Genomic DNA, 24820 nt, shown 5'->3' with positions numbered 1-24820 from the left:
ATGTGCATTAAAGTAACTAGATATTAAGTATTAAACCATAATTAAGTTATTACCTTGTGTTCTCATTTATTATGTAGTCTTAAAAATATGGACTTAGCAAAGTTTATATATATATTTATATAACTAATGTATCTATTTGTGATACTGTGCATAGAGATGAATATAATGTCTGTAGTACACGCAGGGCCTGGGGTAGTTGCTGGCACTGGCTGATCATGATTTACACTCTTTAGTTGTTAGCATGCTCTGTGGCACAATTTTGGCCTGGAACAACCAGCAGCATTTCCGATGATGACTGATTATGCTTTGGAGGTTACTGTGGGTCAGGGACCCTTCCCATTAAGTCATTTAGATGCTGCACCTTGCAGTAGGGAATAAAGGAGTTCAGCAATGTGAATGCAAACTGAGTGATATCAGTTGGCCATGGGGCTGGAGGGCAGTCTTTGATCTGTTGTGACTACATTTCTAATGGTAAATAACGCAGTCAAGTGGGAAGCCACTCTACTGAGACTGAGGAGGTTGGCATCATATTCCTGGCTGTGCGCTGTGTCAGCTGGGTTGACCTGAGGCACGTGCATTGGTTTTCTTTGTCTCTTTATTGCATGTTTATAGCTGTCTATTAAGACTTTGCTCTTCAAATCAGTGTTATCTTCTGTGGTGTTTTAGCGGACATAAATGGGGAGGGCCTGTTCTAGGTTGGGACCCCTAGGGGTTCCCATGATACAGATAATAGTAAAGAGAAGGGAATGACGAGCTTTCTTGTGAAATAATTGCTTAGTCATTATGGCAGATGTAAACTGAGTTGTTCTTTTGTGTGCAGCAGTCTTACAAAACCAGTGGTATATTCTGTGGCTTTGGGCTGTCTATATCAAGGATTTGAGAGGCAGAATGTGGAATGGAAATTTGGCACGTGAGGGGCTGATCCGTGGATGAGAAATGTGAATGAAGATGTGTCTTTGCCTTCCCCTGCCACAGACTTCTAATATCCCTATGGGGAAATCTCTCAGTTGCCATGCCTCACTCCCATGCCCACCTATTTACTGGAATTCACATGGGCTGGATTAAGCAGTGTTCTGATAATGCTAGTGAGAGAATGCACAACGCTACTCTAGCAAATGTAGTTTGCTTCTGGCAGCTGCTGTGCAGCTCTGGACAGATGCCTGGCCACTGCTGCCTCTGACAAGCTCACACCATGGTGAAGATAAGGCTCCCCTCATGCTGGGTGCCTGCCTCTGGATCAGCTGAGTAATTGTTTGTTTTCTTCTAGATGAGTTCAAGAGTAAAGTAGCCTGTGAAGATGACAAGCTGCGGCTAAGCTGTAAGAAGAGCATGGTGATAGCCATTTACTCTGCTGTCTTTGGAAGGACACAAGGAGGCAGCCTGGAGTGCCCGTACCAAAACCTAGGGATGCCCATGATTGGTAAGAGGGGAATGGCTTTACAGAGCACGCTAATCTGGGAACCTGAGCAGGTTAATCTCTCTTATTGTCATCACACAGTGCTAGCAGAGAGCCTGGGTGGGAAAGGCAGGACTAGCACATGCAACCCATCACTGTGGAGCTTTCTTAGCCAGTGGTGAGCTATGTCACAAGTGTCCAACTGAGAAGAAGAAGCTGTAGCCAAGGTAAGAAGTTGCAGACTTTTGGCAGATTCATCGAACTTCAGGATTCTCCTTGAATTTCTTGCTCAATTGTTTGCCTTCCTGGTAGTCCATACCCTCCGTCTATACCATGGAGATGTGTGTTATTGGTAGGTGCCATGGTCTGTCTGTTGCTCAGTCAAGCCTTGACGTTGTATTTAAGATTTTATCAACATTAAAGCAAGGGGTAAAGATTCACCAAGCAGGCTGTTAAGTTGAATCACATTGCAGTCACCTCTGAACAGATTCTTTACTTTTAGGCTATTGTAGTTTCTTACATTCATGTGCTGAAGGTTCATAAACTTCAAAACATTCACTAAAACTGTCTGTTCTTGAGCCAGCATGAAATGAGTTTGAGCATTTTAGGCTGTGTCAAAGAATATGTACTCAGTGTAAAAGCACATGGCTGGTGTTCTTCACCACCTTTTCTTCTGCAGAAGTGAAAGGGGATTAACCACTTTCCCAAGAGAATTGCCTTTAGAGAGGGAAGGGCTTCAGAAGGGGCTGCAAAGGTGGCTTGAGGGGCTGCTGTTGTCTGTGCTGGTATCTGTTCAGCTGTATCTGGAGATCTTTGGTTTCATGCTGATCCTGTGCCCTTAAGGAGTTAAATGCTGTTCAAATGGAAGCACGTGAAGTGACTGCTTGGAAACATGATATGCAGGTGGTGTGTCAGTAGATGAGTGGTAGAACCAGGCCCTGTCAAATTATTTGTGCTGCATGGTGAATGCTTTAGCTTTGAAATTGGAAAATCTCAGCACTAGCAGTACAGTGGGATAATTCAGGGTCTCCTACACAGTCCCATGTTTTGGATGCATGGTGGAAAGGTCTCCTTTCTTTAGTCTTCCATCTTTGGAGGTAACACATGTCTTTGGGTGCGCTTCTCTTGTCCCCTAGTTGCCATGGAGTAGAAGCTGAAGCTGATAAGTTTGACAGGTTAGCGTAGATCTCCTTCTTTTGTTTGTTTTTTCTTTAGGATGGCCTAAGCAGGGACACTGGTGCAGTGGCAGTTTGACTGCTGGGTAATAACTTGCCAAGTCAGCAAAATTGGATGGGACTCTAGAGCACACATGAGCACACCACTGCTCCTCTGTCCTTCCTCAGAGTGCAGAAAAGGGCATGTGTTGGTGACAAAGTGCTAACACAGGGATTGACTCTTGAATGTCCCTGCAAAGTGAAACTCTTCATTTTGAATCAAAGTCACGCAGGGTAAATGTTTCCTCTTTTCTTTCTCAGTGCAAAGTTCTGAAGTTTGTCGTGGCTGAGAGTGGGGCGTGTGGCACAAGAAGGTGGGGTGGGAGGTGGTGGAGCAAAGCTGTAGTTAAGGGAACAAATAGTGAGGTATGAAGAGCTGCACAGACGCCCTACTAAGTGCGATATTTGCCAAGAAAAGAAGGTTTTGTGGGAGGTGACTTAATGGGCAAGAGCTCTAGTTATACAAGGAAAGGGAATGTGGCTGTGCTTGTGGCTCCTCTGTTGGCCCCACAGGAGAAGCCGGCGTAGGATCCCTCTGCAACCCAAATTAGCTAAAAGCATATTTGCATCATACTTGTCCATAGCATACTGCAATAACAGGCATACATCCATTCACAGTACTGAACTGAGGGGGCTGCACTCCCAGCTACCACCAGCAATTCTGGGAGCTGTGTGCTCCTGCCATAGGCTTACCCAGCCTGGAAGACAACTCTGTTCCTTCAGGAACAGGTAGAAACATCATGACAAGCTCTCTCTAGCTAGGGAACACTTCTCTGCACGTTTCCACAGCCCTGCAATATGGAAAGGGCTGCTCTGTGACAGCCTTTGATCTCAAACACTAGCAAGGAGCTGATCTCACAAACATGGCTATGAGTCAGGCCTTACAGCAGCACCATTTCCCATCAGGCAGAACCCAGCTATGTTCTGCATTTGAAAGACTTATTCTGTTTCATTTTCACTGGAATGATGATTTGTGTCATGCCAGAAGCCGTGGCAGAGCGGGCCTTTTCATGGGATGTAGGTCCCAGGTAAGACTACAGTGATTAGTTTATTCAGGCAGCATGAGATACTGATGAGTAAAGAACATGTAGGTGCCCCAGAGATGGCTGGAGAGATCTTTCCCTCCTGCTGTAAAGCAGTTCAGAAAATGTTATTCCATCCTTCGCTTTTGTGAATAAAAGATATGTGTGGGTTGAACTTAGCAATTTCCATCATCGGCAGATGAGACCTTTTAAGAACTGAGGGTTGCAGAGGAGAGTTATCCTGACACAGCAGGGCACTATTACCACAAGGTAATAGAATAGATCATTTAATTTGCCCTGCCTTGATAAAGAAGACCTTGTACTCCTGTAGGAGTGTTGAGAAGATAAAGGCTGATAATGGTGGATTTCGTGGGTTCTGAAGGGACATGCAACGTGTTGGGTGCTCATTGGGAGGGGTGTGAGGTGTCAGTGCATTGCAGCCCTTGAACACCTGGACAACACAACCATCCTTCTGCTGCTTTTGAGTAGTGTGGAATCCCCATTAAGATTTAGCACTCAGTTTCCCTGTCAAACATGTGCATTCTGTCTGTCTTATGTCTATATAAATGTGCTTAGCATCTGAGAAGGGAAAGTTATTGTGAAGGACTCCATCTTATCTCTGTCATGTTAAAGAGAAAAATGGACAGGATCCGCTTTTAACTGGAAACACACTGAAACTTGTGACTCTGACTGTAATGGGAAACTCCCTGAAAACAGCTGGACCTCTCCTTTGAATGCCTTGGGAACTCTGAGGAGCTCCAAGAGGAATCTGACCTTATTGTAACTCTCTTAATAAAGCTTCCACTTTGCTGCTAGCTTGTGCAGAGACAATGTGCAGAGCATAGAGAGGTCTCTGGAGAAAAGGTTATTTGCAAGCAAGAAGCCATTAATATCCTTCAGCATGGGGGGGACCCTTTGCCCCCTTTATCATGCTGTTTACAGCTGCCTCTGTCTGCATCTCTGAGTTTATGCCAAGAGAAGCTAATTTAAAAATGGACTTTTCCTACTCAAATCTGAGTCTATAAGGTAACTACCAAATTAAGAGCCTGAGTAGCAAGAACCTGGATGTTAAAAAAAAACCAAAAAACAACAACAAACCATAATCCTTTTTAGTATGTAGTGGTACAATATCCTTGACCATATTCAGTGTACCTGACATGTTCACATGTACATTTTTATAGCAATAGCCCCTGAACCACTGGGAATAGGATAGACATGTTCAGCTTACCTCTGATACCAGGATTCACATCTCCTCTCAAGAATCCTGTCTCTCTCCATCAGATCCAGAATCATAGAATGGCTTGAAAGAAACCCCAAAGATCACTCAGTTCCAAGCTCCTGCTGTGGGCAGGGTTACCAACCCACTAGATCAGACAGTAGTGCAGGTTTGCCAGGGCCCCATCCAACCTGGCTTTGAACACCTCCAGGTGTGGGGCATCCACAACATCTCTGGGCAGCCTGAAAGATACAAAACTACCACAGTAATTTTTCTCTTCATCTGGGTAAAACAAATCTGTGCAAAGCTCCAAAGATTAACTTCAGCTCGTGGCACGTTACTTAAACTCAGTTTGCTGAGAAGTGAAATATTTTTATCACACAACATACAAGTTCTCTCCTGCAACCTGGTGTGGAGAAAGCAGATGTGTTTATGAAGCCCTGAGGAGGCTCAGATGGAAGTGACTCTCTCTATGTCAGTGAATCTGATAAGAAAAGAGCAGAAAAATGAGTTCTGCAAAGAAGCCTGTGCCTTAGATGCTCATTCCCTGGCATTTGTTCATATTAATGCAATGACAGAAAATGACTGAACCCAGTTTGTTTTGATTTCTTCCTCTTAAGGCAGATGTATATATGACTTGAACGAGAGCTTTCATGGTTCCTCATATAAATATTTATTATACCATATAAATAATGGGCACTTCAAGTTTGTCTGTCTGTGATCAGATCTAGCATGTGAATTAGAATGAATTACATGCAATTAAATAAAATCCTTTTAATCCATGGTACGTTATATTCCACCCTATATTTCTGACAGTGCAAGCTTGTAACTGAACTCTAAACCTGGTCTTAAGAGAAATACTTAAAACATAGAAGGTCTCCAAGCTGTGGAGGGGGAACTATGAGGAGCAGTGACTGCTGGCACTGATGGGATGGGGGTGGCAGGAGAAGGTGGGGGAGCTGCTGCAATTGCTGCTGGTAGATGATGCCATGTAACATGGCTGTCCTGGAGCAGATCTGAGTGCCTGGGGCTGGAAGCTGTTGTGCTTTGGCCTTTCGCTGTGAGTGTGGCTCAAATGTTGACTCTGTGGGATGAACAGCAAGTATGGTGGATTTGTGATTTTCATCTTTAAGGTGCCTACCAGGCTTCCAGAATGCTCCTTCCTGTAGATGTGACCCCTTTCATGTATTTAACATTCAGTGCAGAACTTGTATTATGCGTATACCTATTGATTAAGAACAAGTTTTTAGAGGCCAATCTGTATGTAATAAAGCCCACAAGTACTCAGGTTTTAAGGCTAAATAAATACCAGGTGCGTTTTAGTTTGCATATATACCTTGTTAAACCTAAACTGAAATGAAAATCCTATTTAGAATGTGATGCTAAAGTGAGGTGAAGGCTGCCGTCGGAAAGTTATTTTTCAGTTTTTAGTTAGTTTTCATGTTCCGCTTTTTGTTTCAGAGCAGCAGGAGGTAATTAAAATCTCTCTACAGCTGCCTTTAAAAAAACACAAACCGTTGCTGGGTCACATAGTCATAAAAATGATTTACATGGAGTAGTTTTTGTAAGCAATAATAATGAAAAACTCCATTCAAGTTGGCTTCTGGGCAAGAGCTTCCTCAAGGCCAAAGTTCAACTTGGTTTTTAAAAGAAAATGATAGCAGAGTGCATAACCCACTGCATTGGTTGTACGTGGAAGCTCTGAAAGTTGCAATTTAACCAGCACTAGCAGGCTTTGTGTTGGTATTGGTGTGATGCTTGAGGAAATAAAGGGGGTATTTCTCACTCCTGAATGGTAAATGTTTGCAGTAACCAGCCTTATAAAGGTTGCCTGTTGCCTCAGTATTAGTATTAGCTAAATGCAAATTAAGAGTATGGTCCTAAAATAAAAGGGAAGAATGTAGGAGATACAAGTCTGTAGCATTTCAGCATATTTCTGTGGAGTCACTCTGAATGAAAACTGGAGCTTGTTCAGAGCTGATGAAGCTCCTCTTAAAATAATTCAGATGTCGGTCAAGATTATGATAAAATTACCACAGTGATGAATCCTGAGCCTGAGAAACAAAGGTAATTTGAAATCTATGAGGCTGCAAGCATGCAGTGCTTTATTTTAGGAAGACCAAGAAGTGACTTGCAGATCGTGTCAGCTGGAGAGCCTTTTAAAATAGGTGGTCTGCTGCCACTGCTTCCAAGGTTGAGATCTTGCTTCTGTGTAGATGCAGGCACTATTTGAAGTGTGCTCATCTTCAGGAAAATGCTTTTGCTGGGCTGTAACAAATAGAATGGACAGATGGACTCAGGGCCTTCACACAGCAGCGCATTTAATGCACCAGCCCTGTCTTCTACTGGCTGAAGCAAAAGCTGTTCTTTGCTTTGTAACCTGGATGACTTATGGCCCACAATCAACTGTTTTCTGCTGCAAATTAAACAGTACAATTTCACTGTCATTACCAGGCTCAAACTTCTTTGTTCTCTGAGACTTCTTGGAGCTGAGCTCACTGGTGTCCTCAGATTCTCACTTTGGTGCCCAGACCTGCAAAATGTCATTCACTTGATCAGCTTTACGCACTGAGTTACTCTCTGCAAAATGGAGCCTCACACTTTTTATATGAGTTCTGGTTCTAGATACAAAGGTGATAAGAAGATTTGAGATCACATCAATAAACCAAACACTTCTAATTGTACGTGTAGCATCTGTAGCTAAGTCTGCAGTGAATCCTTCAGCTGCAGTCTGTAAATGTAAAGTGGATTTTATTTTATTTTTTAAGATTCCTGTTTTATTTTTTAGCAAGGAATCTTACTGCGTGTTACCGAGAAGAACCCTGTCCTGTGCTAGCGCTGTCACTTGCTTCTGAATGATTTCCCTCAAAGGAATGTCTGCCCTAGCTCATTCCTTTCGCCTTCTCATCAAAAGTTAATGAGGACAGAAAGGGTTCCACTCAGTGTTTTAATTCCAGGTGTAGGTCTGCTCCCATTGCAGCCAAAGTATCATTTAGCCAAAGTGAGCCACCGAATTTGTTACTTGATCAGATAATACCAGCTGTGTTTTATTTCCTTGGTACTTACCTCCCTTGCACTAATGGAAATAGTATTTCAGGCAGTGATTCTGTTTCTGAAGCCTTCAGTTATAGCCAGTCATTTGGTCCTTCTGATACTTCAGTATCTTTTACTTTGTTGAAAAAGTAGCATGAGTGCTCCAGTATTTCAACTGGATTCTATGATTCAGAGAATGCTTCCCCTGACAAGTGGGTGGGGGTTTCTTGGAATCATAGAATTACTCAGATACTCAATTAATCATAGAATACCTCAAAGGTCATCGAGTCCAACCACAGCCTAACCATAGTGCCTTAACTCTAACAACCCTCTGCTAAGTCATATCTCTGAGCACCACGTCCAAACAGCTCTTAAACACATCCACAGATGGTGACTCAACCACCTCTATGGGGAGCCTATTCCAGTGTTTAACTGCCCTTTCTGTACAGAAATGTTTCCTAACTTAAGCTCTGTTTATCTTCTTGTCAAGTCCCCACACTATTCTTGTGTGAAATAAGGGCATGCAGGACTAACATGCAATGGGAGCCATTGAGGTTACTGGTGGAAAACAGACCTGATGCTTGGATGAAATAGTAATGCACTGGAGGAATAAAAATGTCCTGTCAGACAACACCCTGAAGATCCTGAGGTCTGTGAAGAAGAGGAAGAATTGACACTCTCTTTATTCTGACGGAAGGGTCACTGGAGGTGTTCTCCGTGCCCTGCTGCCTTGCTAGCCCTATGGGCAGCCTGTGGAAAAAGCACTACCCGACAGTCTTACAGCATGCTGACTTGTTAACACACTCAGGTGTACCTGCTTGCTCTGGAAAGCCTGCCTTGTGTGAAAGAGCCTGCAGGAGAGGCAGGATGTGGCAGGTGAGTCTGACCCTAAGGTCAACAAATGTGCGGATGCTCAAGATGTTCTTGGGCACTTGGCATGTGCCCACTTCCATCATGCTATTAGATACCCATCTCAAAGCAAGATTCTGCATCTATGGGTCCATCTGCAATAACTGCTGCCTTGGAAAAGACCTCTGCTACATCTAGAAGTTACTGTAATGTGAAAGCTAAACTGACTGGAAGCATTCTTCTGAACCCAAATATGTTTTGCCATCAAAAGTAGTAACCTGTGTCTTGGCTTGGCTTTCAGATTTGCATGGAGGAAAACAAGTAACAGTGAGTAACCAAAGTGGTGGATGTGACTAATAGGCATTGTCTCAATTTTCTTTTTTTTCACCACAAAGAAGAAATAAAAAGCAGTCGTGCTGGGAAACAGTCTTTAACTGACTAGAACCATCATTGTGGTGAGCACCATTATTTGGACATTATGTGTCTGATTCCAGTATTAACGCTGATGTTCTCTGCAAGCTACAGCTGGTAAAATTCTCCAGTATGGTTTTGGTGTCATCTGATTTGGGTTTTATTTGGGTTCTTCATCAGTGACATCAACAGTGCTGTCAGGTGCACCCCTGGTAAGCTATGGGATGCAGTTGACACACCAGAGAGATGGGATACCATTCAGAAGGACCTGGAGAGGCTTGAGCAGCAGGAACAGGTGAACCTCATGAGGATCAGCAAATCCAAGTGCAAAGTCTTACACCTGGGTCGAGGCAACTCCCATTACAAATACAGGCTGGGGGATGAATGGATTGAGAGCAGCCCTGCCAGAAGATACCTGGGGGTACTGGCAGATGGCAAGCTGAACATGAGTTTACAATGTACTCTTGCAGCCCAGAAAGCAACCATACCCTGGGCTGCATCCAAAGCAGCACGGCCAGCACGGCAAGGGAGGGGATCTGCCCCTCTGCTCTGCACTACTGAGGCCTCACCTGGAGCACTGTGTCCAGATGTGGAGTCCTCAGTGCAGGAGGGACATGGAGCTGTTGGAATGTGTACGCAGCAGGGCCACAGAAATGATCCATGGAATAGAACAGCTCTTCTATGAGGACAGGCTGAGAGCTGGGCTGTGCAGATGGAGAAGAGAAGGCTGCGAGGTGAGCTGAGAGCGGCCTGACAGTATCTAAAGGGGAGATACAGGAAAGAAGGGGACAGGCTCTTTAGCAGGGTCTGTGGTGAAAGAACAAGGGGAAATGGCTTCAAGTTTAAAGGGGAGATTTAGGCTAGATATAAGGAGAAAGTCTTTTACAGTGAGGGTGGTGAGGCACTGGCACAGGTTACCCAGAGGTGCTGTTGTTGATGCCCCATCCCTGGAGACTTTCAAAGCCAGGCTGGATCAGGCCCTGGGCAACGTGATCTAGCTGTGATGTTTATTGAAGTGGAGCTGGACTAGATGACCTGTAAAGGTGCCTTTCAATCCTGATTCTCTGCCTTTGTGGAGTCAATCCATGTAGGCATGCAGCAGTAGTAAGGCTGGAGGGAAGTACAGCTTCTAGAAAAATGGCAAAGTAAGATGATCCCACTGTCCCTCAAACCTGAACTTTAGTTTGAAATACCATATTTCAAAAACACAGCTTATATCTTTAAACACTTTTGCATTGGTACTTTCACTGTAGCTGGGAATCAGATTTATTCTTAGTGTACTGGAGCTATTCAAGATTAAAGAAAGCAAAGGGTGACTCTATCCCAGCCTTCCTAAGTGCTTCCTCTATCATCTATGAGGACATAAAGTGCTTTTCATTGCTCTGCTGTGGGATTTCAGCTCTGTGGGCTTTAAAATGTTCCTGGCAGAGACCTGGCTTTACTTAGCAGTAGACTTTCCATTAGACGTACCTATGGTGTTGGCATTTGTGCATGTCCTTCCCCATGTATCTGACACATGACATCACTTATTAGTACTAATGTCACCGATGTGAGTATAGTTTTTAATATAACATGCTCTGTTTGCACTTAGTAAACAAACAAACCACAAGAGAAATGAGATGCTGTCCTGAATAAGTGTGCAAATACGAATGCCAAATCCAGTCTTCCTCTTCTGAAGAACAGGAAACAAGTTTGACCATCTGCATGGGGTCACAGCCCAGCTTTGCTCTACCACATTGCTGGACTTGCCTTCTCTACATCTTTTTGGGATCTACATCAGTTATAGAGAAGAGAACCTCTTTTTTTTTTGCTTCTCTGAGGCAACTGTAGGTGAAGGCTTCATACCTGGAATCACCTCATGAAGTACAAATATACTTGGAATTCTCACTTTAATCCAGCTATCTCATGGATTGTTTAATCTTGGAAGTTAAATTATCTGCTTGTACATCATAAAAAGCAACACAAGTGATTTGAGTGCTTTTATGCTTTTAAGACATGGGGTTAAAACTAAACGCCATGTTGTCACTTCTACATAACAAGATGGTGACTGTGATTTATGAGTGTCTCAGCCTCACCTGTCACTCACCTGTGTCTCAGGTATATTTTTGACATATTCAGTGCTTGTTAGTGAGAGAATGAAGATCCTAGGTGTGACATTTTGGCATCTGATGAAATTACTTCTTTATTACAAATCCTTTGGAGTGTTCAAGGGAGATGATCCCATGACTGCCATTGTGACCAAAGTGAATACTTTGTCGTTGTGCCATAGAGTCTATTTATTTAATTATTTGGACTGGGAGAATATGACTGATTCTAAGAGAATGTCTCAGTCCTTACTGTGGAAAAAATGAATACTCAGCTTTGGGTTCCTCAGGTAGAGAGGTGTTGGAAATCTGCAGCAAATCCAGTGAAGGGCCACCAAGGCAGCCAGGGGGTGGAACACACAGCATGGGGGGAGATGCTGAAAGGCCTGTGTCGGCTTGTTCTCATGAAAAGGAAGCTCAGGTAAGGGTGTTATTGTTGTCTTTCTAATACGTAGCAGGTGGCTGTGCAGAAGACTTCTTGGGAATGTAAAACAAAGCACACGAATAAATAAACAAACTAACCCAACAAAATTAATCACAAAAGCAATCAGCACAAGCTGCAGGCACAGAAACCTGTTTAGATACAGGGGGAAAAAAAGAAGCTGAGGAATGCCGTAGCCCAAGGAGGCTGGGGAATATTCACTTGTGGGTATTTTTAATACTTGCCTAGACAAAATCCTGAGTAGCCAATGTAACTTCAGAGCTGACCCTGTTCTGAGCAGGAGGCTGACCCAGATAAGCTCCAGATACTGCTTCCAATGAAGCTGCTGTATGGCTTATGTGCTACAGTCTGAAGAGGTAAATTTTCAGTATTATTTGAATATCTAATGAGTTCAACATCTTCAATATTAAAGTCTCTAAAAATTCTGTATAAATCAGGCTTTTTAATTCTTGATTCTTTACTTCTTGTGCTAAGGGATTTTTTCCACGTGTGTAATTGGAGCATGCAGAGTCTCTTCTGTTTTCTGCTCATTTTGTCTGGCACAGATTGAGCTGGAGCAGCCTGGAGAGTCAAGCATTACGATACTGAATGATGACTGGGTAGTTGGGAACAGCCCTTGTGACATCTCACACTGGTCTCTGCAGCATCTGCCATAATGCAGTTGGCAAAATCATGCTCATGGGATGACACTTAAATTTGGTGTGTAAGAATGCAGGCTTTCTTTGGTTCTGTAGTGCTGATGAAGCTGCTTAGGTCAGTATGGATAGAGATTGTAGCTTCCTGCATGGGAGAAAGGAGCTTGTCAATACCAAGATATGACTGATGGTGTCTAGAGAAGCTGGTGATATTATCACGTTAGCATCCAGCGTATTCAGCGTGCTGACTCTACTGAACTGGATCCTGAAGAGTCAATCCGGTCTGCTAAGCTGGAGAGCAGAGTCTGTGGCTTGTAACCATTGAAACCACTCATTCCTGCAGGAGGAGAACCCAAAAGCTGATGGTCCCAGGGCCAGCTATGGAAGCTCATCCTCCCATGGAGTGTTATGGAGTGGGGCCACTTCACTGCCCTGGAATGCTGTCTGTTTTGTGTGAGAACCAGAACAAATACAAAGAATAGATACCCTCTGTGAAATCTTGGCTAGTGAGCAGATGTGAGTTTAAATCTCTGACTGGACCTTTGACTAGAAGACAAATGCCAGATGTTTCCATTGGAACCTCTGGCGTTTGTTGAATCAAAAATCCCCTGCAGGAAGTTTGAGTGGTTTAGTATGTAAATGCATTCAGCATTCATGTGTCCTGTTCTTTTGTCATTCACATCACGTGAAATAAAATGTTGCCTTTGATTTGAGAAAATAAAGGATACGTTGCATTATGGGTTCAGTTTTCTGTGATCCTCCTGTGTCTGTTATGATTTTGTTCTGCTGCTGTACTGGGTTTACGTGATCAGGATTTGGTTGTGGGGTGGTAGCCTGAAATTACATTCATCTTCCTAATGTTTTGTCTGTTTTGTCTGTATCAGTAATTGGTTTGATATCTCATTATCCTTATCTCAAACCGTGATCCTTTTTTCATCATATTTTCTCCACTTCTTTGCTGAAGAAGAGAGAGAGAGCAACATGGTGGTGTTTAGCTGCCGATGGGTGTTATACCATTACACTTTTTGTATCATTCAGTACCTTGTAGGGTCCATTTTCCCTTTCCTTGCTTCCTAATGAGTGACTGTAATCCACAATTATTTAATTTACAAGGAAGCAAGTAGTGTTTCTGGATAAATGCACTGGAAAAAGACTCTTGAGATAATTTTCTCATGCCCTGTCCTTTTTCCCTTATAGACTGCAAGTCAGCTACTGCTCTCCAACTCATGATCAAGCGCTGCCACGGGAAAAGAAGTTGTAGCATATACGCCAGCACCTATGAATTTGGAGATCCTTGTTATCCTGGCATCCAAAAGCATCTGAATGTCATCTATACCTGCGGTGAGTCACAGACAAAGCTCTCGTTGGGGAATGTGTTTGATGGGCACCAAAATATAAAGAATGAGAAGAGTTATAGATGTACATAAAAAGTTGTTGGACTTCCACTTGGCTCACTGTTATTTTTGTTTGGTTAAACGGAAAGCCTGTGGGTTACCTGAGAGATTTAATTTGGTCTCTTTTTCTACTTATTGGGTTGAAAGGAAAAAGCAGAAAACATGGAAATGATGTTTTGTTAACTCATTCAACGCTGCCTCATTGAGGCAGCAAAATCTGTCTGTCCATTTGATGGTTGTAGATGAGCTTTGTGATCTGTGGATAAATCCCTATGTGCAACAGCAGCAAAATATCAAATCTCATATGTGATTTTTGATATGGAGATGCTGTAGAAATTGTATAGATGCTGTAGGATGGCTGATGTGTAGCCTGTTCAAAAACAGAGTGAGAGAATCGGGAGCGTGAAGCTCTGAATGCCTGCCTGGCTGTTGTTTCATTTGGCAGAAGCAGTGGCAATGTTAAACCTTTTTTCCCTTATCTTGTCTTTGTTTTTGTTTGAAGTTATTTATCAAGAAACAGAAATATTATCTGTTCCAAGCCCCACAAATTGCCTTGCCAGGGAGTTGATATTGTAATTTTTTCATAAAGAGATTGGAGAGCATCTCATTCTCATGGGGATGTGAGCTCCATAATTCAGAATCAGGAACAAACCAAACAGGGCCTCATGATGTATTTCCTAGAAGGTATCTCCTTCAAAGCCCTGTGCGGCCTCCTCTGATCCCAAAGCCTACTATAGAAGGCATTAGTGACCTCTATGTATGGCTTCAGCTTTCTAGTCAGAGCCTGACTGCATCAGGAAATGAGTCATGCTTGAGAGCAGAATATGTCACGGTTTGATTTTCAGTGGGTGAAATCTGCCTCGTTACTTGAGGGTGTCCATGGTTCCTTTTCAAAACCACGATCATGATTCACCATGTTTGAGCTGGATTTTGTGATCTTCAGGCACATAATTTTCCTCTCAGAAAGCAAAATCCTTCAAAATATAAAACCCAACTAAACACGAAATCAAATTCTAGTTCCACGTGGTCGTGCTGGATCAAAGTTAATTCTGGTATTCTCTTAAAAGAAACTATAAAAGTAAGCAACTTGTTGTGTTTTAATTTAAAGAATAATTGCCGTGTAGAGAACTTTCTGTTGGATATCTCCTTGTTTCAGGCTTTCATAAAGATGCATGTATTATTAACCCTGCTGTGATGTTTCACAAAACCCATGGCAGTGAATAGGGACAGGCTTTCACTACTGTAGCAGAAGTGCTGAGTCGTGGCCTGATCCAGTGATTGAGCACCTGGTAGGAAGGCAGAGCCAACCCAGGGTGCTCAGGTGCATGCAATGCAGATGCACCTGTGTGACCAGGAGGGCTGGAGCCACAGGCATGGCTGGCGTATCTAAAGACGTTGTGGAGGGGCTGATGGCAAGGATGGCTGGGATGCAGGTGGGATTTTTCTTCCTTCTGATATGACCTACGTTTCTTAGAAACGTTAGAAAGGCGTTAGTATGAACCCAGAATTTCTGCTGCAATAAGTGTGACGGCAAACCGTAACACAACCAAGGTTTTCTTTTGGCTGACAAATCTATGAGGTTTCTAAACCATTGCTATTTTCGAACAATTTTCTCTGGCATAAATATGCAAGTTCTTGGGACTGAACTGCAATCTGCCAAACAGAGAGCTGGTCCCAGGCTGGGGGTGGCTCTGTGGGCCCCCCTGGCTGTGCTGAGACCACCCTACTCTGGGACACAGCCTTGAAAGCAATTGAAAGCACCCTTAATGTCAATGAAGAAATGCAGACCTACCTGTGAATGTGGGAGGCTGCAGGCTGCAGTCAGAGTAGTGTCTGAGCAATGGATGGCTGACCCTTCGTTCGGCAGTCACCCTAACTGCTCCTAATTGAGGTTAATGCCACAGGCACTGACACCGTGATGCGAACTCATTAGTGCCTGGAGGGTACTGCAGAATGCTGACAACTCGGTGAAATACCGATTAGATGAAATGCAAAGGGAGTGTTTGGCAATATGACTAATTAAGATATATTTGGATGGATCGTGTCTATTTGTATTCTCTTTGACTTTTGAAGATGTATCAATATGATGCCATTTTCTTCTGCTTATATCAGGACTCAGCTGGTGTTGTCTGTGAGCACCTGCCCATTTCTCTGCATGTTTCCCATTGCCCTGCTGCTTGCTTGCTAACCACTCTTCCATTTCTCTGTTTTGATATGAAGCAGGCAAGAAACTGTCTGGGATTTGGAAAACTCTTGTTCCTGTGATGAAAGGCACCAGGATCAGGCAAGATCATTGGGGTCTTTATCTGTTAGAGCTGAGGACCTCTCTGACCAGAAGAGCTTGGGGAGGAGCTCCAAAGCAGGCAGACATTAACAGCTGACCTACATGAATTAGTCAAGGGGGTTGATGCTGTGCTTTGAATGAGTTATGTGGCTTCTATGACTGTTCTGATTTATAATGGCTCACTGACAGACATCTGGCCACTAAAGAACGTTTCTCTTGTTCCAGTTTGCTCTTTTCTGTGAGCATAAAAGTGTTGGTAGGGCACAGAGGCTGATGTTTCCATGTCTTCCCACTACCATGGGAAGTGCTTTTTTCAACATTTGGTGGCATGCAAAGGGTCTGGAGAGCCACTCTCCTCTCCCTCTTTGTATGTTCTCTTGTGTTCCTGCTGTCCCTCTGAAGCCTGATGCAGTGATATTTTATCTTCTGGCTGTATGGGGACTTTAGAACAGGCTTTAATGCTCTTGGAATCCCTGTGGTCGTGCTTAGCAATGGGGAAGATCCGCTGGAAGCCCCGTAATGGTTCCTTTGGTAATGTCTGCTCAGTGCAGGTGGCCTTTCAGGACACCCAGTCCCGGGATTGAGGAGGAGATGGCTGTGGCATTTACGCTCCAGCACTCTCCATCTTCAGGGAAGGTCCAGTTTCCACTTTTCCTGTTTCTGTTTAAGGACCTCCGTTTACTCAAAGCAGACCCACCCAAGCAATTAATGCCCCTTCAGACACTTCAAATACTGTTGGCAATGGCTACTTTTCATGTCTTTATTTAGTCACTGTTTGGCCAAGCCCCTCTTTGCTCAGCAGCTTTAATCTTTTCTCATAAATCAGGCTTCCCAGCCTCTCAGTTGTCTTTCTGTTGCTCTTTTCTACAGTTACCTCAGTCTTGCAACAAACACTGAACAGGCTTATGATTATTTTATTAATCATTAAATTGAATAATTATTTTGGGGGCCAGCAGAGGCTTGTGATTTCTTTTTTTGTCACATATTAACAGTGGATGCTGTTTCAGAATTGCTCAGTTCTGCACTGCTACCCAAGAGCAATGGCTAAATCTCTTTCTGGAGCTTCAGGTATCCTTATGCTCAGTATTATATTATTATCACTTATACACTCATTTTGGTGAGCAAGGAAAGCAGCAGCTTATGTAAGCCAGAGTATTTCTGCAGGAAGCAGGATCCTGGGGGCTGATATCATGATATCAGCATCCCTTCTGGCTGGTTGTATTCCCAGCTCTGCTAATACAAAGGTGTGGGGACTTAAGGATGACTGATACAGCATAATATAAATAGTGAAGCAAATCCTACTAAATCCCTTTAGAAGATATTTAACTAAATTCCTAACCCATGAGGCCAGGCTGGGCTACGTCTTATCTTTAAAAGCCATCTTCCAGGTGTGTGTAAGAACTCTGGAGGCTGGTTAATCCAACCAGATGTACCCTTGGTGCCTGCAGGCAGGGAGGAAGAAGAGTTGGAGATTTAATTTGCTGGAAGAGTGTCACTGCATTGTGTGAAGCTGAAGCCTCAGGGAGAGGAATATACCTGGTATGCAGCTCCTTCTGGGGTCTAACAGATCTGTTATCTGGAAAGTGGCCCAAAGTGGCCTCAGTCCAGATGCCTGCAGATCACGGTGATGGAGGGAGCGTGTATCAGGTACCAGGTGGTAGATGGAACTTACTCTGGCTAGTCCCTAGATCATGTATATTTGCTTCAAGCTTTGGTGAAATGGTTCCAGTATTTCTTTTCTAAGAAGAAAGCATAAATGAAATGCCTTTTCATATATTATCCCCCTTAAAAACAAACAAACAAAAAAACTTAGAAGGAAAATGGATCATCTCATAGCAAGACCAAAAAAAAAAAAAAAAAGAATCCCAGCACATTATTAACCCTTCTCTATATTGACAAAATTTGTGTCTTTTTGTTGTTGTTTTCTTTGAGCGGAGGGACAGCTTGGTGTTTGGCATGGCTTAGTGGATGGATGCTGGCCTTACACCTAGAGGCTTTCTCCTTGCCAAGAGATATAGGGGAAACTCCACTCCTGGAAACACTCAAGATCAGGCTGACAGGGCTCTGAGCACCTGTATGAGCTGTAGGTGTCCCTGTTCATTGTAGGGGAGTTGGACCAGATGGCTTTTGAAGGTGTTTTCCATCTAAAACGATCCTGTGATTCTCAGCTCCAGCAGTTCGTCACAAACTCTTTGGCACTGGGCAGCCACGTGGTTTCCTCCTGCCTTGTGTAACTCAACTGCAAGGCCTCAGGCTGTCGGATGCTGAGCAAACAGCAGAGAAATAGCAGTTTCACCACCTCCTTGGCCTGTCAATGTATGCATGTAGTGCAGACAGGATCACACAGATGTGGTGAATCTCCTTCAGTGCCTGCAGTTCCTCTTGAACTGTAGTAACATGAGGCTTTGGAAAGTACAGGTGTTGTGCTCCAGCACAGCATCTCCATTGATCACGATAATTAAAGCAGCCATGAATTCAATGGCTGTCCTGCATTTCTCCTTTATTTTTTTCTTTCTTCTGGATTATTTTTATAGTATGAAAAATAACACAGACTAAAATTCCATCTCTCATGTGCCATTTGGTTGTTTTTTGTTTTTTGTTTTTTTTCTCTTCAGTGAAAACCCCAAATCATTCCGGGTCTATCCCAGGATGACACATTAACACACATTCCTTGAGAGGCTTTATATTGATCAAAGGGTCCAAATCCTGCTGTGTGAAAGCTGTACCTGATACCCACAAGTAAAAAAGGCAAAATGTCTCCTTTTGCTTTTACAGATATCAAAACCTTCTGCGGATGTGTTGGGTATCAGTGAGGAATGAAGTACAGGGTGTTGGTACTATGGTGTACCAACTGACCATTGAAAGGAGTGAGCCACCCAGTAAGTTGTAGTAAGAATGAGTAATGTAAATTTTGTTAGATATTAGCCTATTCCTGTATTAATAAATAGATTCACTCTCCTTGATCACCTTTTAACTCTTTGTCCTTTAAATTATCCTTAATTAAAAACGAGGTTGCCTCTGACAGAGAATGAAACAGTGAAGGCACAGATACTTGTTTGAATTTCCTTTCCTTCCCGTTCCCATTCAGTGCTGTCGGGGCAGTGATTTTCTCCCAAGCAGCACTAAGGCACATGCATATGTTTGCATTTAATTTCCAGATGGGGAGGCAGGCTTCTAATAACTGTGGTTTGCTGCTTTCTGGATGTGGATGACTGACCGACCTGCCTTTTGCAGATAATCAGGGAATTCTGCCCCATGCCCCAGGGTCCCAACGTGCTCACGGCTGAGCCAGGCTGCTTCAGTTTCAAGCAAGAAATTATTTACCCGTCCGGGCTGTGTGCAGGTTCAGCAGTTCTCTGCATGTGTGAGACTGGCTTGCTTTTGAGTTCAGGATCTTATGAACTGCTTTACTTTTTGGCACGGTGGCTCTTTGTGAATGTGTTTCCCACAGATTTGAGCAGATTTAGTTCAAGGAAATGTATTTAATTATTAGCACTGCCTTCTTTTATGGTAAAAATATTTTTCTGAGTGAAGGCGCTGGTAATGATTTCTCTCTACTTTCCTGGAAGGGCTCCTCTGCAGACTGCATTGCATCTCAGGTGTCTTGTCCTGGCTTGGTGACTTACGTTTCCTGGTGGAGCAAGTTGTGGATCTTTGTGTAGCCTAGTCCAGCCCAGATGCTTTTGAAGTTCATGGCTTAAGAGTTGGATTATCAGTCTTGAGTGTAAGCAGAGGGATGGAGTACTGAGTGTGTAGGCATATTGATCTGAATAGGAATGTAGCTGCGGATAGGTATGTTATTAAACACGCTCTGATGCTGACCAGATGTAACTATCTACCATATAATCAGCCACATATGGACTAGATAACCTGGCCTCCCTTTGTAGTCAGTATATGAAAAGAATTGCATGGTTCTGGGTTGCTGTTATTTCATTTTTATAATGTCTCAGGCACCGTACAAGTGCTTATTTTTCCTTCACTGATGAAGGGGAACCGTGTTGACCAGATGAAGTGTGAGTGTCTGTGATGTTAACATCTACGGTTAGGTCAGATAAATCTGATAAAAAAAGTTATGGATTTTGATCTACTGTTTGTTATTTTTCTTAAAAGAGTTCTTAAAGCTCACAATATTTAAATGCAGTTCTATTGTGCTGGTTTAAGTTTACTAAATTGCTTCAGGTCAGTTTTTAACTTTTTCACAGCTTTTTGTTGTATCCACAGGAATCCAGAAGTTGGGTATGTAGGTCAGTAATATCTCCTTTGGGAAATAAGTCTCTTCTGAAGGGTGTGTGTTCTTTGCTGTTTTTGTACCCAGTTTTGTAGGATGGTTTCTCATTCTGCTACAAAATGTAGCTGCCTGCAGGCAGATGAAATATCAAAGCTCCTATTATAGGCAGTGATCCTAAGAACCTTTGTTTTAATACCAACCAGATACCTAGAGTTCATTTCCCTATATATATATGTGCCTAAAGATATTTTAGACACTTTTCTCATAGGGTCTATCTATTACTTGCCCCAAATCTCCCCTCTTTAAGCTTGAAACCAGTTCTTCTTGTTCTGTCACCACTGAACATACTAAACATTGAACATACCCCTTCTTTCCTGTAGCTCCCCTTTAGATGTTATAAGGCTTCTCTTAGGTCAACTTGGAGCCTTCTCTTCCCTAGGCTGAACAGCCCCAGCTCGTTCAGCCTTTGTTTGATGGAGAGCAAGTCCTGTATTGTCCAGGGCTTGACCAGCGAGCACTACATTAGTGAGCATTTTCCTGCCTTGGATCCCATGGTACTATGAAAGCAAGAGATCCAGGAGGGTGGGACACAGTCACCCAGCAGCTCAGTGCATCCTTTTCCTGGGCTCCCCTTCTGAGACAGCAGTTGCACCGTGCACTGTTCTGTGGTACGCTGAGGGCAGGAGGGCGTCTTCTGTCTGATACTGATGACTTTGCCCATGTTTAGATGGAAAAAGTTGCACAACCTCCACCATTATTCCGAGTGGACACCAAGCTAGGACCAAACTCCCCACTTTTGCTGGGCAAACAGGTCAGTAAAGGATAATGTCTGGTTGGCATGTAGGATCTGCTGCAAAATCTTTCACAGGAACCAACAGGTTTGAAGTCGGGTCTCAGATGATTCTATTCTGCAACAAACACAGAGAAATAGCAGTATTATAGACCACGGTGTCCATTTTGGTTACTGTGATCCTTAGTCCACAAACTCACTCTGTTTCCTTAGCTTGCCCAGCAGTTTTTATGAACAAAACATACTGTTGAAAGGGAGCCGTACATAATGTGGTTTCCTGAGTCTTTAAACATCATAAAAGCAGCAGAGCCAAAGTAATCATTAATAGTAAGCAAGCACATTTGGAGTCTGAATCTTAATCCTAATTGTAAACAACCTACCCTCATATGCATCCTCCCTGCCTTTGGTGACTTTGGGCATCCCTTCCTTCCTTTGTGTTAACTGCACCGCTCAGCTTGACGTCATCAGCAAACTTGCTGAGGGTGTGCTCAATTCTGTCATTGATGTCATTGATAAAGATGTTAAAGAGCACTGGTCCAGTCGGGTGGTCCACCTGTCAGCTCTACATCTCTCTTTGAATAGCACAGACTGGCAATGTGCTGTGGGGCTGGTGTGTGCCTTTGCTTTTTCTGCTCCAGCAACAGAAAATGCCCATTTCATGCACCATCACTGTGCTTAACCCACAGCAGAAACCAGGGGAGCTCACAGGTGGAGGTAGTAATTACTGACTTCAGGTACTGCTCTGGGATGAGAAGTATAAAATGGCACATGTATGGGGCTGGATATGAAGAGTAAAGCATTGCTTGCAATGGAATTTGCAATTTAGATATTTTCCACCAGTTGTGAGAAATGCATCTGATCCCATCAGTGATCAGAGGAACAATCTTGACACCTCTGAAAGACGATGATTAGAAGTTTGCAGCCTGTCTGGTGTTTTGTGTTTGTACTCGGCCTCATAATGTGAGAATTAAAGTTTCCTGTGTGATTATGCAGAAACTGTAGTAAAACATACATAAAACTAAACTGTGGGTCATGCATTTCAGATGCTGGAAAGGAGAAATGATTGATAGCCTGTGGCAAAGATCTGGTGTATATGTGTAACTGCAAAGATCAGGAGGAGGCATAAGCATCTGATTTAGAGTACTTATACTGGAGGGGCAGATCTGTAGCATATGTTGAGAGCTTATAGGGAACAGACCATGCAGTATCTGATACCACACGCACAGAGAATTAGCACAATGGAAGCTTCGTTCTCCTGGGAAAAAGATCGTGGAGCAGCATTTATTTTTAAGAGGCACCTTTATGTTTTATTTATTCGTGCTTTCAGCCATGGTATTTGGTAGCATTGCATTTCATTGCTTGGAGATGTGATGCCTGGGGACACAGGCTTGAAGAGTACCTGTCTTCCACACAGATCCATTTTCCATCTGTTGCATTCCATACTGTTCCCATTATTTGACCCTTCCTCCCGAGAGCAACTTGTGCATAGTTAGGTTTAGCTGATGAAGTATGTCCCGGGAGAGAGACGCTGGAGAAAGATGTCAGGGATTGATAGATGCAAGGAGCTGGCTGGGGATGTGCTCGCAGGTAGGAAGCCCAGCCCTTCCTTCTGAGGATACAAATACATTAATGTGAAAACTGCACACTTTCAAACTCTTGTATGCTCAAATCGGAGCAGTGGAGCCATAAATAAACCTTCCCCTCATCGTGGCTTCTTCCTTTTGATGATGCAGGGGAGCTGGCTGTCCTGCTTGTGCACTCCCTCTGCTCCACCTGACAGCCTTGCTTAGAAATGCTGTGCATTCCTCCTCTGGTTTGGATACGCAGGAGCCTTGGAAAGGTGCTTAACCTCTTGGTTTATAGGAGGTGGCTGGGAAAGGCACAGTTTTAAAGAAAGATACGGAAACACCTGAGGTGAAGCTGGGAGGAAGGGATCGTTACTGGGAGAGAGAGATTGGAAATACCATAGGAATGGGATTGAGAAGAGCAAAGAGACAGATGATGGTGATCAGAAGAAGATGGGACTGGTAGAAAGAGTATGGAAAACTCTGAGAGGAAAAAGTGGGTCAGTCATTTTGTAGATAATACGTGATACTTGAGCCAATATTCCTATACAGTTTGTTTATTCTTCATTCCAGTTCTGATCCAGCAAATACAGAAGAATTGTTCTTATTGCTATGAGCCCGACTTTCCCCATTTTTGAAACAGTGATAAGTGCCATTAGCAACCTTACAGCAGGTGAGAACATCTTAAGATGTTCCACTTGCCTGGAAGTGTTGACATCTGAGCGTTGTTGATAGATGTGCCAAGATGGGCTCTCTCTGTGAGTGCTTATGAGATAATCTTGAGTTTGGCACCTCCTAGAGCACGTGCACCAAACCTTGAGCACCTTCACAACATGGGTTCCTGGCAATCTGACCTAATGGTAGGCAAACCCTGCCCGTGGAAGGAAGTTGGAGCAAGGAGATCTTTGAGGTCCTTTCCAACACAAGCTATTCTGCGATATGGTTCTATGATTCTGCTATCTGACACTGATACTTACGTCCTTAACTGTTTTGCCTCTTTGTGGCGGACTTTGCAATCTCTGGCAAATGTGAGGGTGTCATGAGGGGAGTGAGCAGCAGAGCCCCGAGCACATCTTGAAGGACCAGCCAGCCATAAGATTTGACTGCAGCTCCAGAAGTGTAAGTGATGGATGTCTCTGTCTGCAACAGAGGTGGGAAACTGGGCAGACCTGGGTGATCTTAGGCAAGTTGTTTATTCCCTCTGTGCTTCAGGTCTCTATTAAAAAAGAAAAAAAGAGAATGTTGTCTAGGAAGATGATGTGTGACCCCTGTAGGAAACCTACTTTAGCAGGGGGGTGGGCTTGACAATGGCTCGACAACCTCTTCCAACCCCTACAATTCTGTGATTCTGTGATTAACTAGAGTAGGAAGCAGTGAGATGTTGTGAGAGTCCATGAAATATGTATGGTTGGCATCTGCCAGTCACCATTCCATTCAGCTTGCTGCGCTCTACCCTCAGTCAGTGATCATTATCATCACTTAGAGGCTCAAAGGGATTTTAACAAAGTGCCTGAGATGTGCCTGTGCTGCTTCTCATTTCAGTAAGTTGTAACTTAGACAACAGAGGCAAATAATTTGGTGTTCCAGTGCTGACAGGAAGAGTCACAGAAGCTCATAGCAAAAGAATCTCAGAAGCTGATATTAAGAGCTAGTCCGTTTTGATCTTTATTGTCTTGTTTTCCTCACATCATCAGCTACAGGTGGTTGTTTTTAGATGTTTTAGCATCCATAACCAAAGACTGAAGCTAAGGAAATGGCAGCTTTGAAGATCTTAGTCCTAGCAGCCTGTCTTTGGATGTGCTCAGTTCTCTTTTCAGAACTCAAATAAATAATGAAGCTTTCAGATAGAAGTATTTCAGATACAGTTGTTGACTTTTAGGCTTATAATTGTGCATGCTTCAGTCATTCTTCTATGCATTACTGCTCTCTACAACTATCTGAAGGGGGTTGTAGTGAGGTGGGGGTTGGCCTCTTTTCCTATGTAACTAGGAACAGGACTAGAAGGAATGGCCTCAAGTTGCACAAGGAGCGATTCTGGTTAGATGTTAGAAAATAATCATAGAATCATAGAATCACCAGTGTTGGAAAAGACCTAAAAGATCATCCAGTCCAACTGTTCACCTATTACTAATAGCTCCCACTAAACCATGTCCCTCAACACAACATCCAGTCTTTCCTTGAACACCCCCCGGGTCAGTGACTCCACCACATCCCTGGGCAGCCCATTCCAGTGGAATGATTCTCCAAAAGATTGTTC

The 24820-nt window shown here is 43.4% G+C and overlaps 1 protein-coding gene across 4 annotated transcripts in view; it reads left to right on the top strand.

Annotated features, from left to right (window-relative positions):
• Positions 1 to 24820, top strand: part of EVA1A (eva-1 homolog A, regulator of programmed cell death) — a 147119-nt gene that overhangs the window by 56731 nt on the left and 65568 nt on the right. For all 4 annotated transcript variants that reach the window (XM_015859942.3, XM_015859944.3, XM_085542334.1 and 1 more), the window contains 2 exons: positions 1268 to 1420; positions 13500 to 13643. In XM_015859942.3, the coding sequence (XP_015715428.2) occupies positions 1268 to 1420; positions 13500 to 13643 (297 nt within the window). The remainder of the gene's footprint in view (positions 1 to 1267; positions 1421 to 13499; positions 13644 to 24820) is intronic.

The sequence above is a fragment of the Coturnix japonica genome, chromosome 3 (assembly GCF_054131305.1).
Source record: "Coturnix japonica strain WE chromosome 3, WE-NBRP24, whole genome shotgun sequence".
In the NCBI taxonomy this organism is placed as follows: Eukaryota; Metazoa; Chordata; class Aves; order Galliformes; family Phasianidae; genus Coturnix; species Coturnix japonica.
This window is presented reverse-complemented; position numbering and strand designations above follow the sequence as displayed.